Source organism: Plasmodium yoelii (genome assembly GCF_900002385.2).
Source record: "Plasmodium yoelii strain 17X genome assembly, chromosome: 10".
Classification (NCBI taxonomy): Eukaryota; Apicomplexa; class Aconoidasida; order Haemosporida; family Plasmodiidae; genus Plasmodium; species Plasmodium yoelii.
Window position 1 is genome coordinate 149146 of NC_036182.2, and position 18874 is coordinate 168019.

The window sequence follows — 18874 nt, forward strand, 5'->3', positions numbered from 1 at the left end:
TAAATAATATTGAAATGTTGTTTTATTGTGGAAAACTTATATAATTAAATATTAATATTAATTTTATCGAAAAGACACATAATAATACATTATGAAGGTGTCAATGTTACATTTTTGTTAAAGATCCAATTTTTGATTTGTAGTTTTATATTATAAAAATCTGGATAAATAGAGAAAAGGCTAAAGACTCAATTAATGTTAAATATCATTTTATTCTTCCATATTAACGCGTATTATATTATCATTGTTTTACCATAGAATTAATAAAATATAGAATATTAATAAATTACTTTAATGTAAATACATTGATAACTACAACAATAAAATATATAAGATTAAAATGAACAATGCAGAACATTTAACGAACATTTATCTAAATTTGTATAGTAAAAGAGAATATACCTTATTTATCTCCTCTTAAAGGGCAATATAACAACCTAATTATACTTAGTTTTCTATTATACTTTAAAAATTGCATCAATACTTATTTATGTTATATGTTTAATATTTACTAGGTATTATTTTAAAAATAATATTAATTCAAAGACTTATTTAATATTATAAATAGCTTAATATATATGGGTTCAGTTTTAATTGTTATTTTAAACCGTAGAAATGATCCGTAAAATATATTATAAATTACCCAACACTGTATTTTTCTAAATTGGAATATATAGGAATAAACATAAAGTTATTTAACGCATTAAAATTATTTTCTAAATTATCTATATTAATTAAAAACAATATAAATTTATGTAATTTGCATAGAAAATGGAGCATGTAACTTAATTTGAAAAAACTATAATTTTAATAAAACCCTGATATATAGTATTAGAAACAAACATATAAGTATTTAATATATTTAAAAAAACTACTATTTATATACTTTTAAGATTATAGTAATAATGAATCTCTTAATTGTTTCTATTTTTGCAGTATATTAAAACAAAATATATGGCGCTGGTTATTTTCTATATTAAAGCATATGTATAAGAAGATATATTTTTAATTAATTACAATGTTGCTTTAATTTTGTGATAAGATTATATCGGAAGGTATTAAGGATAACAATATGTGCAAAATTATATTATATATACATGTAATAAAAAATGTGTTAAACAACCCCCAAAACAAGGAAATTTATCTAACTACCATAAAAGTATATAATGTTTCATATTGTCTTTAAATTAATATTAAAAATGATAATATGTTTAACTACAAATAATTGATATATAAAACTAAAATATTTGTATCACTTATTTTGGTGCAGATTATACATTTTATATAAAAAGGGTTATCATGATAGAAGATCATACGAATAGCACAAAATACACTATTGTATCGGCCAGCAAAATAGTATGCAAACCTTTTTAATAAAATTTACAGCTTCTTACATTTATTGATGTTATATCACTTATAAATTAATAGTAAAATTAACATTATAAAAATATCATTGATATTTATTTCTCTTTGTTTTTTTAAATGGCTTTTTAGTGTGATACATTTGATTCATTGAGGGTACTTTTTCGTGATGAATTGTACAATTCCGGAGAATATATTATTAATGGTGGACAATACAGAGATTATTTTTGTAGATCAAATTATACCGATATTGATAAAATTAATGGTTATATCTTATGGTTATTCAATAATATTTTAAATAGTATATATAATTGTGAGTCTACAGAAAATTGTATTACCGTGGGTGTTGTATATATGTTGGCATGATTAAGTTATAAGTTAAATCAAAAATCACAAAGAGAAATCATCACATTAAAAGATTTTTATAGTAAGTATATATAAAATGGCGAGGAGTATAAAAAGTCTATAGATAATGCTGCGAAATATAAAAATTATAAGGAAATTATAGATAAAAATAAGAAATTGATGGATATTGATATTAAAGTTATATCTAAATTTTATGATGCATTTAATAATTTGTGTAAAATGTATAATGAACTTTCAAAGGTGAAGAGTAAAAGCGAGGAATATTTAAAATATGTTAATAATTTTGTTGATAATTATAACGCCCTTTTTAATGATACAAATGCTAATTTATTTAAACAAGTACTATCTGCTGCATCATATGATTATAATTATATAAAAAATAGATCAAATGTTGAATCTATAAGGAAAGATTTTCCAGAACTTATAACGGAAAAAAAAATACAAATTTCTTTAAGTTCTGATCGAACACAAACACTCTCCTCGAGTGATATACCAGTATCAGGTTCTAAAGATAAAATATCAACTTCTGAAACTGATGTATCAGATTCTGATTCGACGTCACCAAATTCATCGATATTAAATAAATTACTTTCAATTCCACTTACATTTTTTGCAACAATAATTTTATTAGGAATTGCATATAAGGTAAATAATAAGTCAATTAAAAATACATTTAGCATTGAGTATTTTGTGAATATAAATAAATTATACATATTTTTTAATTATTATATTAGTGTTCGCTATTTGAATTTCGGAAACAATCTCAAAAACAATATTTAAGAGAAAAAATAAAAAATATAAAGAAGAGAATGAATCATTAATATATAATTCGAAGAGTAGTGACTATTTCAGGAATAGTGATAATGATTAATATATTTCAAGAAACTATCTATTTCGAAGTAATTTTTGCATAATTTTTATATAGTTTTTATGTTGTGAGCCAAGGTTGAGGTTGCGTTTGCAGTATACATATTCGGATTAGAGCTGAGCATTATATTGCATTTAATTTTTTATAATTCGATAATATTTATAAGTCTAAGGAATTGTTTTAAATGTATATAATAAACAAGTTATTAAAAAAATGTATATGATAAGTTGTAGTTTTTAAGATTTACTAAGTCTAAATATGTAAGAAAAATGAGGATGAAGATGTCTATGAAAAGGAACGAATAATGTAATATATTTTGACAAATTATAAGAATTTTATTGTGTTGAACTATTTATTTTTTGTATTTTATTGTTAATTTTGGGTTAATGGTTTATGGAGGAATTGACCAAACATTGAAATTGACTTGATCCTAGAAGAGAACGCTAATTTAAATAATTACAATGTATAATATGAGAAACTGGGGGAGAGGGGAATTGAAAGAAAATAATTTATTATAATTTCTTCCCTCAGTGGTATCTGAACTGAATGATAAATAGAGTGATGGAGGAATAGAATAGAAGTATAAAATACTATTTGGAGGAAATATACTTAAAGAAGGTAAGCTACGTTAAAGGTATATTTATTTTAATGACCATTATTTTAGGAATTAGTAAAATATTTTAAAAATATTTGTCTACTGGAAAATATTATATATTTTGGTGATTCTTATGTTAGTATTTATGGATTGGGGGAAGAAGTGGAAGTAAGGAAACAACATGAAAAATATCATAAATTGAGTTGATGATAAAATGGGGTTATTAAATATATACAAACTTATCAAGATAACCTTGTGCTATTTATTAACTTATTTTTTTGTTAATTTTTTGTTTATAAAAGAAAAATCTATTATTTATATGATAAAATTAATAAGTTTTATTTTAATGTTAAAAATATGTGACTCCGTATTTAAAAGACAATATAAAATTCAAACAATAATAATTAAAGTGCATTTCATTTATTAGTATAAATAATTAGGGGTTTAATATGTGGGAGTCATGTTAAGGCACATTTACCCAATTTTTATAAAAAATATAGAATACATTTTATATATGAGGAAATGTTCTATGATAACTATTGTGCTACATTTATATTATATTTAATTAGTAATTATAAAAATAAAGACAATATAATGTTTAAATATTAAAGATGCTATAATATTGTTTAATGAATACGGAAAAATAAAGCGTTTGGCTATTAAGTACATTTGACTTTCCGGTTTCATATGTATTATTCGTTGTGATTTATACGAGGTATACTTTAATATTTTATATGATTTTAATAGAAATAATTCATTTGATGTTGTATATTTGAGATATATTTTTAAATAAAATTATTACATACCAATCTATGGAGAGACCATATATTTTAAAAAACGAAGAAAAATAAAATGTAGAATATTATTAATATTTAAAATTGGAGAAGTATAACAATAAAATATAATAAATTATAAACCATTTAAATGTATATAGAAACGATGATTTGTTAATTGTTTTTAATGTTTCCATATATTGATTTACAATATATATGTATCTAATATTTTATTATCATAATTAATATATATTAATTTGGTTGTAGACAAACAATAGAAAAATATAAGTTTATAAAGTATAAAACATATTATTAAATGAGCCTTTAAATTATATTAAAGACCTATTTCTACAAAAATATGAAAAAAATATTTTAGGTTGAATTTGTTACATAAACTTATTTGTTTATAATAAAAATAATGCAATATTTGCAAAAATTGATTATTATTTGAAAAAAACATAAATATAATAATTTTAGCAATTGTATTATTATATATTTATATGATATATTCATATAAATTAGTGCATTACTTTATTTATAGTTTAAATATTAAAAATAATATTGTTATATTAAATGTAATGGTTCAAATAAATAAAAAATGCATAGAACGACTAAATACATTTTTATGTATTAGAACAAATGGTTATATATATTTTTATGCATTTAAATAAATTGTATTATTTATGTATTATTATTATTTATATTAAAGTAAAAATAAAATACTAAAATTTTCTAACTTATAATTACAGGATTATACATATCAAATAAATTATTTATATAAATTAAAATTAAACAAATTGTATTATTAAATAATAGCATTATTGTTTTACAACAATAATAAATAAAAAAAAACTGAAAAGGAATAAAGCCTATATATTATTTAAATCGTACTGCTTCGAGGAAACACTTTTTATTAATAAGAAAATGAATAAAAGGATATTTAGTTTAGTTTTTATCGCCTTATATTCCATTTTGGCTGTACCAATACATTGCTCCGAACAGAAAATAAGTTGTCAAAACAAAATATAAACTAATATATAGAAAATTATATAATAGTGGTTATTTACATATTGCGACGTATATATTAACGCATATATATATTAGTATGTTTATTCCCTTGTATTACCAATCTAAGGCGTCTGCTGTAGGAAATAAAAGCGTTCGTGGTACTAAAGAAATAAACATAAATAACGAAACAAATGGTATAGAATTTAAACGCGAAACACAATTAAAGAATAACAATCCTAAAGATGATAAAGACAATGAAGAATTTAATTGTTTTAATATATTTAAAAGAAATAAAAGAACTAAAGCACCTTCATATAGTAAAGAATCATTAATTCATCTATGTAATACAATAACTGAAATATATCCAAATAGCGATAAATTTACTTCTCAGGACATATTTCAGGTGGAACAAAAGTTGCAAAACATTCGTGAAAACAATCCAGAACTTTATAAGATTTTATTAGAATCTAAAGAAGTAATAGAAAAATACCTTTCAAAAAAAAAAAAAAGTAAATAATCTTCATATAATAATTATATTCAAGTGATATCGAACTAAAAAACGAACAAAATTATTCTTTTTATTATCACTTAAACTACAATGTTTGACATGTGATACCTATAGACAATTGAATGATGCTTTTTTTTATACATTTACGAGCTCGTATTTTAAGTTTATAATTTTATTATGTAATTATTAAAATAAATGTAATATATTTTCATTATATATTTATATAAAATTTTCCGTTTATACTTATTTATAGTATATAATTTGTGAAAGAATCTTCCGAAAATAATTAATAATTTAATAAGATTGATCCATTTATTATAATCATAGTATTTATTATTTGTATGCGTATAATTTTATATGGATATTTATAAAATAAATAATTGTGCATTTTTAATGTATATTCTGTCTTATAACTTATTTTTCGTTTGTTTTATTGTTAATCATTTTACAAAATATATTTGTATCAAACATAGTAAATGGAATAACATTTACACGACCAAATTAACCTAAATACATTATAAATGAACCTATATTATATATAAAAGTAGTAATATTATTAATTTTAAAAATATTATATTGTTAATTTAAGAAATCGGCTATCCATTTCCCTTATGAAATATATATACACATCTAAATAATGTGTTTTCCACAAATTTACGTAATAATACTTATCCTATTTAAATTGTTTCAACAGCATTTTGTTTTCAAAATTATATTTTAATGCTAAATTTTATTCTTCGTTTGGTTGTCCTTAAAATCGTCTTACATATAAATAAACAACAAATAATCAATACAAATGATTGTTATTTTAATTATACTTTTATTAATTATAAAAGCATAAAAGTTAATATAATAAATAAAGTTATTACATAATTAATTTTAATTCGTATTAATTCACAAATTAATATTATATATAACTACGCATTATACATACATATATATATATATATACACACTTAAAATTACAAATATAATAATTATATACAAATTTAATTTAAAAAAAAAATTGAAATAACAAAGAAAAAATATATAAAGTAAAAAGATATAATATATTTATTATTATCTTTTCTTTTTTTGATTTAAAAAAATAATCAAAAAAGTTACATTTATGTTTATAAAAATTAAAAACAATAATTATATAAAAACTAAAAACAATAATTATATAAACTAAAAACAATAATTATATAAAACTAAAAACAATAATTATATAAAACTAAAAACAATAATTATATAAAACTAAAAACAATAATTATATAAAACTAAAAACAATAATTACATAAAAATTATTAACGCACATTTTATATTTCATATTCTTTTTCATCGTCTTTTTCCCATTTTTTACATTTTTCATACTGTTCATCTTTTATTTCATCTTCTATTTCATCTTCTATTTCATCTTCTATTTCATCGTCTATTTCATCGTCTAGTTCATCGTCTAGTTCATCTTCTATTTCATCGTCTATTTCATCTTCTTTTTCATCATATTTTTCATTTTCTATTTCATATTTTTCATCTTCTTTTTCATCATATTTTTCATTTTCTATTTCATCTTCTCTTTCATCGTCTTTTTCATCTTCTTTTTCATCGTCTAGTTCATCTTCTTTTTCATCGTCTAGTTCATCTTCTTTTTCATCGTTTTTTTCATCGTCTTTTTCATCGTCTTTTTCATCGTCCTTTTCATCGCCTTTTTCATATTTTTCATTTTCTATTTCATATTTTTTATCTTCTATTTCATCTTTTTCATTTTCTATTTCATATTTTTTATCTTCTATTTCATCGTATTTTTCATCGTTTTTTTCATCGTCTAGTTCATCTTCTTTTTCATCGTCTAGTTCATCTTCTTTTTCATCTTCTTTTTCATCTTCTTTTTCATCGTCTAGTTCATCTTCTTTTTCATCGTCTAGTTCATCTTCTTTTTCATCGTCTAGTTCATCTTCTTTTTCATCTTCTTTTTCATCGTCTAGTTCATCTTCTTTTTCATCTTCTTTTTCATCGTCTAGTTCATCTTCTTTTTCATCTTCTTTTTCATCGTCTAGTTCATCTTCTTTTTCATCATATTTTTCATTTTCTATTTCATATTTTTTATCTTCTATTTCATATTTTTTATCTTCTATTTCATATTTTTTATCTTCTATTTCATATTTTTCATCTTCTATTTCATATTTTTTATCTTCTATTTCATCGCCTTTTTCATATTTTTCATTTTCTATTTCATCGCCTTTTTCATATTTTTCATTTTCTATTTCATATTTTTTATCTTCTATTTCATTTTTTTTTTTATCTTCATCCTTTCTTAAACTAGAAATCCAATCAATAATTTTGTTTAAAATGACTTCATTTCCTGGCTCTATCGTTATAGCATGATTCATATTATCAACAATATATATATCTTTGTTATTAGATTTTACTTTATCATGAAACAAAACTGATCCTTTATAATAACAAATACTATCATCTGTTGAATGCACAAATAATAAAGGAACATCTGGCATATAATCAATATCAGAATCCAATGCGAGCGTTGCTTTCATAAGTTCAGAGATACATTTAAATTTTATTCCATTATTGTTTCGAAATTTATCATATTTACATATAGTATCAACATATCCGGACCTTTTATAATAGAATTCTGACGAAATTAGAGCATTAGGCGCAATCCTAGACAGGAAGTTTGTTATAGGTAAATAAAAATTCTTAAATGAATTGCTTCCAATATTCCATAGTGTTTTCAGTTTTATCATACCAGATAAAGATATGCAACCTTTAATATTTAATTTATCTAAACTATAGCATCTTTCATCTTTATTACTAGCACTATCAATAGCATTTGTCGTATCAGCGGTACTAGCACAGGAATCATCGGAATCATAATCATTAGAATTATCCATATCTTCTATAGCATGATCATTCGAATTATTCACATCATTAATATCTTCTACCATATTATTGTCAATTTCATTAATATTAGTAGAATTTTCTAACATAATGTTACATTTTTTATTGTCATTTGCATCTTCAGAATTAATTATATTTTCTTTCTTTTTATTTAATAACTGTAATATTCTTAAAGCGATACTTCCTCCCATCGAATGCCCAATAACATACATAGGAAGTTTTTCTTTTTTATGTGTTACTATATCATGAGATTCATCATCCGTTTGGTTATCATTTGAGATTTCATCTTGAATTTGATGCATATATTGCATTACATCATCAACTAAATCATCATAGCAACTAAAATTACCTCTTAAATCTTCAAATGATTCTGATTCACCATGTCCTTGTAAATCTAGTCCATATACTGAATAACCATTTTGATTAAATTTTTCAATCCAACTATCTTTATAAATATAGTAATTATCAGTGTCTACTACTAAGCCTTCATTGCCATTTGGCATTTTTAAATTTATGTTCATATATGTTAATCGAGTATGAGATTTTAATCCATGTATTAACAATATAATTCCTATGGCATTTTTAACTAGCCATCCATATGTTTTTAAAAGTAAACCATTTTTATTACATAACCAACCTATCTTAGGATCGCCATCTAAATTACATTTTGTATTTTTTAATTCATCATTATTCATTTCAATTTCTTCCATCATCAATATTATGGAATATAACAATCCATATTACAACTAAAAAAATATTTTTTTTTTATAGCCAAATATATGCATACACATTACTTTTACTTTTAACAAGGCATTTTTAATAGTAAATGCCTTTGTTTTTTGCATAAAATGTGTATATATGCATATATTTATAATTAAAATTTTATTTTTCAAAGATATGTATATAGATTATTAACATAAAGAAATATACCATACTAAACCATGTTATGGCTTTATACAAATTTATATATGCAACTCTCCATACACATTACATTAGTATAAATAATATTGATAGAATTGCATGGATATTATAATAATATAACAAATCGTAAATAAATTATAAGAAATGGGAAAAATGTATAATTATAGCTCTTTATATGATTTTCGAACTTTTTTCGAGACTTCATGGAATCAGATAAAATTTCAATTGATAAATAAAATTAATACAAAGTATTATATATTTTTTGTTTTTCGGTAATCTATTTTTTGTTCTATTTAATTTTCTTAATTTCGATAGTTCAAATTTGGTCTAAGAAAAAATATTTATTTAAAATATATAATTATTATATATTATTTTTTTATTAATAGATAATGATTTATATAATGCTTTTACTTAGGAAATAAAATGACCAAATAAAATATGCATAGCTATATGGCTGCATAGTTACATAGCTACATGGTTGCATAGCTATTTATTTATAAAACCAATAAAAAAAAACAACAAAAAAAAATTTTTTACTTTTATATAATAACAAATATATTTAAGTTGATATAAATAAAAAAACTATATATATTATTATTAATATAATTTTTTAATTATAACAAGTATAAAATATAAATAATTCCCTAGAAAAAAATATTATTAATAGATGTAATAGTTTAGAACTGTTATGATTTATGACATTAATTATACATTATAAGAAAATCTATAAAAATATTTACATTTTTTTTTATTTAAAGTAATAAACATTTTACTTACCTCAAAGTTATTGTCAGATTTAAAAACATATTGCTAAAAATTATGATATAATTTTAACCGCAAACTTTATAAACATATTTAAAAAGTTAATTTTTTCATTTTATGTGTTTATAATTTAGATTATTATCACAATTGAGCCAATATATATACTATTATATTTAGCATATATTAACAAAATAACAGAACAAAAAAACTTAATTTCTATTTTTAATTATTCTCAAAATGTATATAAGGTGGTGTTTTTAAGGGTTACTTTTCGTAATATTCTAAATTATCAAGGCGTAAAAAAATAAATGTGTTTAATACATTTTATTATTTAATATTTGTCGATATATTATAAACCCTAAAAAACATTATGTTATATTTTTTCATAAAAATGTACGTTATATAGAATATACAAAAAATAATTTTCTTAAAAATATATTTGCATTATTATATAAATACATTGAATTATATTTGAGGAACGCTGCTAATTATGAACGAATATAATTAAGAACAACATAGTAAATAAAATGCTTAATAAAGGTTCTCAATTATCTCATTCTTAGTTTCGTTTTGATTTAATTTATTATGTTTAATAACATTCGGTTGCTTATACAAGTTTATTAAATATATATAACCAATAAAATAATGGTGATGTCTAATTCATACGAATTACATTTAAATAATTACAAAACATTATCCCTTTTCACATGAATTTAGCATCAATAACTATTTATGACATACATAAAATGTTAAAAACTGCTGATAATATGGTGTATGATTTTCACTATGCCCCTCAAATACCTTTAATTTTTATAAATACGATATTATATATGTTTTCAACTCAAGTCATGACAATTTAAAAGAAAGTAAACACTTGTTTGTAATTTATAGATAGTTAACATGTTTTTAACATCATATTGTTTTTGCACAAAAAAGTACCATCGTTATTGCGCACTGACAAAATGCTAAGAATGCATACTTATTGTATTTTTAGTATTTTATATGAAAATACAAAGTAAACAAAGATTCTTTATACTATCCTTATTGTTTATGTTGAAATTGTGATAAAATAAGATATATTGGGGATAATTATAAATATATGCATTGTTGTATTTTATATTTTTGGTTTACTATTACACAACCTTGTTTCTTCCATATAATTTTCATTTTTGTGTAAATTTCTATATTCTTCTCTTTTTTACTTTTTTAAATAATAGTGGAATTATTAAAATTATAAATGGCTTTAAACTATTTTAATAATTGAATTTAATAACAAATTTAATATTTCGATCAAAAGGGTTTTTACATTTTAAAAAACAAACATTAAAAATTATTAAAAACAAGAAAACTATAATTTTTTATTATAGCATTTATCTATAGGAAAATTTTCGGCATTTTTTATTTTTTTACGAAAATTTAAGAATGCCATATAATAGAAAAAATAATATGCATAACAAGAGAAACACAAATTCAAAAAAATATAAATGTTATATATATATATTTGTTGTGATGTGTATACATTTTTAAAATATGTTATATACTAATATGATTATTACACAAACAGGTTTATATATTTTATCAAAAAATAGAGGGTCCGGCAACTTTTAAAAAAAAAATTCATCTGTATTGCGTCGTATGCATTGTTTATATATAATATAAGGAGTAATAACTTGAACTGTTTGAAAATGCTGGAAAATGTTAAAATTTAACATTAAGGAATGTGCTTCAAATATATATTCTGTATAATTATCAAGTATTGAATATTCCATAAAAGACAAAACAATCAGTTACTACCGAGTATATAAACACGTATTAATATATATATTTTTTTAATTAATCGAATTATTCCATTTTTAGTTCTATTTGGACCTCCAAAGGTATAAACTTATATTTTTCTACGACGTAATTATAGGATTTTATTGTTTTATCCAGGATGTATGCAAGTGATAATATTATGATAACGACAGATGCTACGTAATATACGATTCCTTTTAAATAAGACAACATTGTTACTAATATAGCCCCCATTATCGCAGGAATTATCATTTTAGAGAAAAAAGAAATAGTTGAAGTCACTTTATTAAACCAAGTTCCAAGCTTATATGATTTATATAATTTTAGGGCACCATTTACCATGATTTTATCATAAATATTATCTATTATTTTAAATAAAAAGGATAATATTGGATTTTTTTTTTTTTTGCTTATGGAATTTGTTTTATTTTGCTCATTATCTGAAGTACATTCACCATCTACATTTCTACAGACATTATTGAAATAATTTAATACAAAAAGTACTTTTTCCAAATTGTTAGAAGTAAATAACAGTTTAGTTAATTCGGGATCGTCTGAATATTTTAATACAATAATTAAGTCATGAAGTCCATTAAAATCTTGTAATTCATCAATTAGTTTTTTAATGCTGCGATCTCCTGTTAATTCATTAACTACATAATCAACGTGAAGGAACCCTTCTAATTTTTGAACGAGTTTTTTGATATTAATACCATATTTGAAGGCTTTTAATTTTGTTTTTATATTGTATGGGTCGCTTTTGTCTTGTGATGATTGCGGCGAATTGAATAATACATTGAATAATTTTAGTTTTTCGTTTTTCTTCGGTACATCAGATTCATCTTGAATAATATCAACTTTTTGTTTATTCAATGCTTCTAATTGGCTCGGTGACTGATTCAATTCATTTAATACCCTCGTAACTTTAAGTACGAATGGGGTGATGAACTGTTCATTCTTGTTCCGTGGGATTCTCAAAATAAAGGGCTATAATTAAAAAAAAAATGATAAATGATTACACAAAAAGGTATTAATAAAATTGTATATATATGTTGAGTTCCCTACAAAACATAGTTTTTAAGCAATTTTTCTAAATAAAAATAATATATAAATTTTATAAATATTATATATTAAAAAATATTTTTTATAGTACTTGATTGGAAAAATACGTAATCCATATTAATAAAGTAAATATAAATATTTTGAATAACGATAGAAAATCATTTATTTTGGCTACCATATTAAAATTTATATTATATATTATACAAATAACTCAATATATATATTGGTTATATTCCACATAATGCTAATAAATGAGTTTGGATTTGTTTAAGTGTTTTTTTATTTTCTCATTATTATTTTATATATTTTATTTTCGATATTTTGGAAGTATAGTAAAATTATATACAGATTAGGTATATTTATATCTATACATTTTTCAAATATAGAATAAATATAAAACATCTAATTAGGCATTTTTATATTATGAACAACGGGTTGAAAATCAGACGCAATTCTTAAAATATTAAATATATTAATGGTAATAATTTTATAATCTTATAGAAAAATTACATAAAAAATAAAAACATTTTTAAAGTATGCTATAAATAATAAAAATTATAATATAAACAACGCATGATATATATACGTAAGAGAGTCTATTTGAATATCGAAGTTGTATATTTAAAACTAAGCACTAATCTTCTATGTAATTAATATTAAAATTCTTTAAAAAATGTTAAACGTATAAAAAATTACCTTTATAAAACATATTTTTTAAATATACTCAAGGTAAAAAATATTGAAAAAAAAATTTTTTTTTTAAATATAGGATATTTCTCTTAGCTGTAAAATATTTTAAAAAATAATAATGAATAACACTATTCATTATACAAAGAACAGATTCCTTTAAAACAAAGTGCATGAAATATTTTATACTAGTATATTTATTATGTGAATATATCCAAAATACTTAATGTTGGAATAAGACAATTATTATATATAAATATAATATTTTTGTTTTTGAAAAGTTAAAAAGGAAACAATAATTAGAAACATCATTATAAATGTTCAAAAGATATATTTTTTATAGAATAGATATTATAATTCAAAAAAGAAAACGTTGCTAATTAAATATATGTACATAAATAAAAGGAACTCTCTATATATGGACTGGGTTATATTCACATAACATTTCCATTTTATTCTTTATTTGAATAAATGTAATGTATATAATTCACATAAAAAATTTTTTGTTCTCTCTTAAGTTTATATATCTATGTGTATAATTTTTTTTAAAACAATGTTCCTAATATTGATAATTTGAAAATTGACACTTATAAAGCTTATGAGTTGATTTTTCACCTTCATTATACAAATATATGTAAACAATATACGTAGTTTTGTCACAAATATAAATAAATGTAATGTATTATTACATTAAAAAAGCATGAACAAATTATATACAAACAAAATTTTCTTAAAAAGAGAAGGAACAAATTTTATTATAGTAACTTCAAATAGAAACAACGTATAAAAACAATTTTATTTATTAATATGCGTACTTAACGTCAAATTGCTAAAAAACTAATATGCGGAATATAGTTTATTTAATAATAATGATTTATATTAAACGGATAATAATTGACAATTTTATGCTCTGCACATTTTAGTAAAAGGATTTATGGCATTTGAAACATTATCATAAATCTGTGAAAAAAAAAAATGGATAAATTATATAAAGTAAAATCTTCGAAATTTGGGGTAGATGGATATCATATATTATAAATTTACACATTTATACAATGACTGTATATATTGATAAATGTAAAAATTTGTGTAATACAAAATAATATAAATGATGAATGTAATTATTATATTATTAAAATATTTATATTGCTTACAGAGCTGACACATGTAAGATCAACATGTTCATCTTCTTTTTTAATGAGAAATCCGAGTAAGTTAACAAACAATTTTTTTAATTTACCATTTCTAATATCGGTTTCAGAATCTACTTCAGTTTTAAATAAATTTGCACTTTCTACGATAGTGTTTTGATAGAATTTTTTATCAGCGCAATTGTGATCGTTTATATTTGCTGATGTATAGGCAATTATTGTTGTGTTTTCTGATATCTATAAAATTATAAAAAAAAATATGCGTATTTGTATAAATAATTGTGTAATAATGAATGCGAAAAGTATTATTTGTATAGGGACGAAAAGAAAAAAGATTTTCTTACTTCAACTTTTGTGGCTAAAGCATAAAAATATTTTTGAGTTGATCCAAAAAGGTCTCTGTAACGGTGTTGTACCAACATTAAATTTGGATTGTATACACGAATAACTTTTCCTAAAAAAAAATATAATTTTGTATACATACAAATTAAAATATCACGAAATTTAACAAACTGCCAGATTAAAAAATAGCATAAGCATTGACAATAAAGCAAGAAATCCCGCATAATGATAATCATATATTAATTAATTAATTATATTTTTATATACCTGTAATAACGTTTCCATCGACAATTTTTATACGATTTAAATCACATATCGCCTTTATTATGGCATTATACTAATGACAAAAAAAAATAATTAATTTTATTATTTTAACTTAATTTTATGGCTTGAAAATGATTTCTTGTGAATTCATACCTTATTGGAATCAGGGATTTTATTATTTAATTTTTCAATTATTGTATGACCTCCATGATTCTTAAAATATGCACTTGCACCATTATTAGAATTATAAATTAATCTGTATTCATCTGTACTTGTAGCATGGTATTGTAAATGTATCACAGCTTCATTCATAAGTTCTGTTGCTCTCCTAATTTCTTCAGGATTGCTGCATAATATGGGGTTTTCTGGGTCATTCCCTTGATCCACATTACTATTGAGCGAAATAAACCTATTTTATATAAATTTTTAATTTGTAAAAGAAAAATAAATGTATTTATGATGTTATTTTGACGATCAATGATTATTTATGTACATATTTGCATGAATATGTATATACTATTATCATAAATCCTCACATATGTATAGTTATACTTATGTAAATATAATTATATATATTGTATTATTTCTTACGTAGCGGCATACGGAGTCGGACTACTCGAAAGAACTTGGTTGTTCATATATCCAAATACGATTAAAACAAACAAACAAAATGTTATGTACCATTTACTCATTTTCGAATTTTATAAACAAAATACTAAAATATATAGATAGGGGAGTTTTGAATATTAAAAATCAACAAGTAGAAAATGTGAAGTATAACCAAACCAAAGGAATTTTCTAAGAAATTATAAAAAACTAATATTCATTTAAAAAAAATAAAAATAATTGGTTAAACGCTAATTAATGTAATCATTCAATTATTTAATAGATATATATGTTTATCGAATTTATAAATATTATTTGTTTTAAAAGTCTCATTACAAACCAGTATCATAACCAAAGCTTTCGTAAATAATATTAGTCTAAAAATATTGGTTCTTAATTTAACTAATATTATAATATCAAAAAACATAATTTTAATTTATTATATTATGGACATACGATTTTTTAATTTTTATAATTCATTAAACTAAATTTATAAAATATTATATTATGTATAGAGTTATATATTATAATATATCTTATATTTATATACGAATTAAAGACAATATATTTTTGGGGTTATCCAATAGCAAATTTATAATATAAAACATCAACGTAAACCAAATTATGTAAAACTATATATTAATTTTATATAATTATAATTATAGATACATATATTAATTTTATATAATTATAATTATAGATACAATATTAATTGATAAATTATTATGTTAGAAAAATACAGTATATTAATAATTATATTAAAATAATAGTTTTATTATTTCTCTTATTTATTTTTCATATTTTTTTAAATAATACATTATTTTGAGTAAAAAAGTGTCTTTTATTTGTAAACGTTACAAAAAAATTATATAAGATGGGTATTGCATTATGCATATTCCTGGTTGCAACTATTTATTTATTTATTACTACAATAACAATATACATAATCGATAATAAAATAAAATCATAAATTTTATATTGTGGAAAATTACATTCCTTATGATATTTATTATTAATTTTAATAAAAATTTACTAAATAATAATTTTATAATTTTATTAAAATGGCATAATTATATATCGTTAAAGTATTCATGCCTACGTTTTTTTGTAAATTGATGTGAATTGTAAAATATATTTTTTATATAGAAAAATAAAAGTATATATATATATATAAAACATGTTTATTTTTTAATACTAATATTCTTGATGTGAGATGTCCAAGTTTTATGGGATTCTATATTTTTGGTCTAAGCTCAGTTCTATAGAATCTATGTTTTGAATTAGGGTTATATTTTTATTAATTTTTATATATATTTTCTTAGTGTGAGTTATTTCTTGAAATTTATAATTTTTTTAAGGGTAAAATTGTCAGAATTAACAAATTTAATTCTAACGTTAATTTATACCATAATATTGTCATATTCAAAAATGTAGTGATAATAATGAGAATATTAGTGCTTTGGGTAGGTATTTATTTATGGAGTTAAAAAAAAATAGTCATAATCAGTAGTATGACTATTTTACAATGTGGCTAAGTGATAATTTATATAAAATACAAAATAACGGTAAATTTACTCTAAAGGAACCCTATGAAAAGCATTTAGATAAATATATAGGATATTTTAATTATTGGAAAATTGTAAATAATGGTTTGAAAGATGCTAATCATAGGAACATGCGTAAATTTTATACGTTATTTAATCATATATGTAATACAATTGCATATTATAAAAAAATGGCAAACATAAGGAGCTTTCTAAGAATTTTGCAAATGTCTTAATAAATATAGATCACTTTATGAAAATATTTCTGAATGCAATCTATATCTGCATTTATTGAATAAATTAAAAAAATATATATGTCGATTTCAGAGATTCTGCTATTAAGAAGGAAACTGGTAATAATAATTTAGATTAACGTCTTCAAAAACTTACAACGACAAATAAAAGCTATTCATATTTTTCGAAATTTTTCGAAATTTTTCGAAATTTTTTGAAATATTTGGCTTTAATAATCTAAAGTGTAAACCCAAAAATAAAGTAAATATCCCGAGTGATCAAAATAAAATAATCATACCAAAAAATACAAACAAATTGGAATTCCAATTATAGTTCTTTTAATACTCATTACTTTAGCTATTATGCACAAGGTGAATAAAAAGAAAATTATGAATTATACAATTTTTAAAATATTTCCTCACTATAAAATATTATATATTTTTCATAATTTTATGTTAGTATTTGTCATTTTAATGGAGAAAGAAATTGAAGAAAAAAAAAATGAAAAGGTTATAAATTCAATTGGAGGGAAAAGACCGATACAAATAATTATAAAATCAGTTGATACGAAAAAAATGACAAACCCTGTTATAAATCCCATTCGTGGAAAAAAATATAACTATTAAATATACACAAACTTATACAGGATAGCCCTGTGCCATTTATTAACTTATTTTTTTTGTTAATTTTTTTTTATAAAAGAATACTAAATTATCTAAAGTGATAAATTTAATTAATTTATATTTGAAGTCGAATTTAAAAAATACATAAATTTAATGAATAATAAATAAAGATATATCTATTATTACAAATAGTATGTTTTGATGTAATAGGAACACGGCTAAGATTCGACTTCTTATTTATAAAACATATAAGAATTAATAGGAATCGGGTTTATGTTTTTATTGAATTTTTCGTATTTTATTCATTTGTTTTCGCATGTTTTCTAAATATATTATAGTAAAACAAAAATTCAACAAATATTTTATGCACCTTTATTAACTATATTATATCCAGTGGAATTTTAAATAACAAACACTAAATTTATTAATAATTTAAAATATAATTAATACACATTTTTAATGTAGATAATAATTAGCGATGTTGTTTTATTTCAGGATTGCTCCACATA

The 18874-nt window shown here is 21.1% G+C and overlaps 4 protein-coding genes and 2 pseudogenes across 4 annotated transcripts, besides 2 other annotated features; 3 read left to right on the forward strand and 3 right to left on the reverse strand.

Moving 5' to 3' along the window:
- Positions 1-1299: 1299 nt before the first annotated feature.
- Positions 1300-2549, forward strand: PY17X_1001200 (annotated as a pseudogene).
- Positions 1300-2549: a sequence feature (YIR protein, pseudogene;~PIR protein, pseudogene).
- A 2339-nt stretch (positions 2550-4888) lies between these two features.
- Positions 4889-5489, forward strand: PY17X_1001300 (fam-c protein; the record flags this gene model as incomplete). The annotated part of the gene is made up of 2 exons (XM_022956149.1): positions 4889-4942; positions 5100-5489. The coding sequence occupies 2 exons, from the start codon at positions 4889-4891 to the stop codon at positions 5487-5489; spliced, it is 444 nt and encodes a 147-aa protein (XP_022813235.1).
- A 1289-nt stretch (positions 5490-6778) lies between these two features.
- Positions 6779-9088, reverse strand: PY17X_1001400 (lysophospholipase, putative; the record flags this gene model as incomplete). The annotated part of the gene is made up of 1 exon (XM_724107.2): positions 6779-9088. The coding sequence occupies one exon, from the start codon at positions 9086-9088 to the stop codon at positions 6779-6781; it is 2310 nt and encodes a 769-aa protein (XP_729200.2).
- Positions 9089-11900: 2812 nt separating this feature from the next.
- Positions 11901-13092, reverse strand: PY17X_1001500 (Plasmodium exported protein, unknown function; the record flags this gene model as incomplete). The annotated part of the gene is made up of 2 exons (XM_724108.1): positions 11901-12839; positions 13006-13092. The coding sequence occupies 2 exons, from the start codon at positions 13090-13092 to the stop codon at positions 11901-11903; spliced, it is 1026 nt and encodes a 341-aa protein (XP_729201.1).
- Positions 13093-14504: 1412 nt separating this feature from the next.
- PY17X_1001600 (fam-a protein) lies at positions 14505-16050 on the reverse strand (the record flags this gene model as incomplete). Its single annotated transcript, XM_022956150.1, has 6 exons — positions 14505-14561; positions 14756-14989; positions 15097-15206; positions 15362-15431; positions 15512-15767; positions 15950-16050. 6 exons carry the CDS (start codon positions 16048-16050, stop codon positions 14505-14507), a joined length of 828 nt encoding a protein of 275 aa, XP_022813236.1.
- Positions 16051-17406: 1356 nt separating this feature from the next.
- PY17X_1001700 lies at positions 17407-18216 on the forward strand (annotated as a pseudogene).
- Positions 17407-18216: a sequence feature (YIR protein, pseudogene;~PIR protein, pseudogene).
- Positions 18217-18874: the final 658 nt, after the last annotated feature.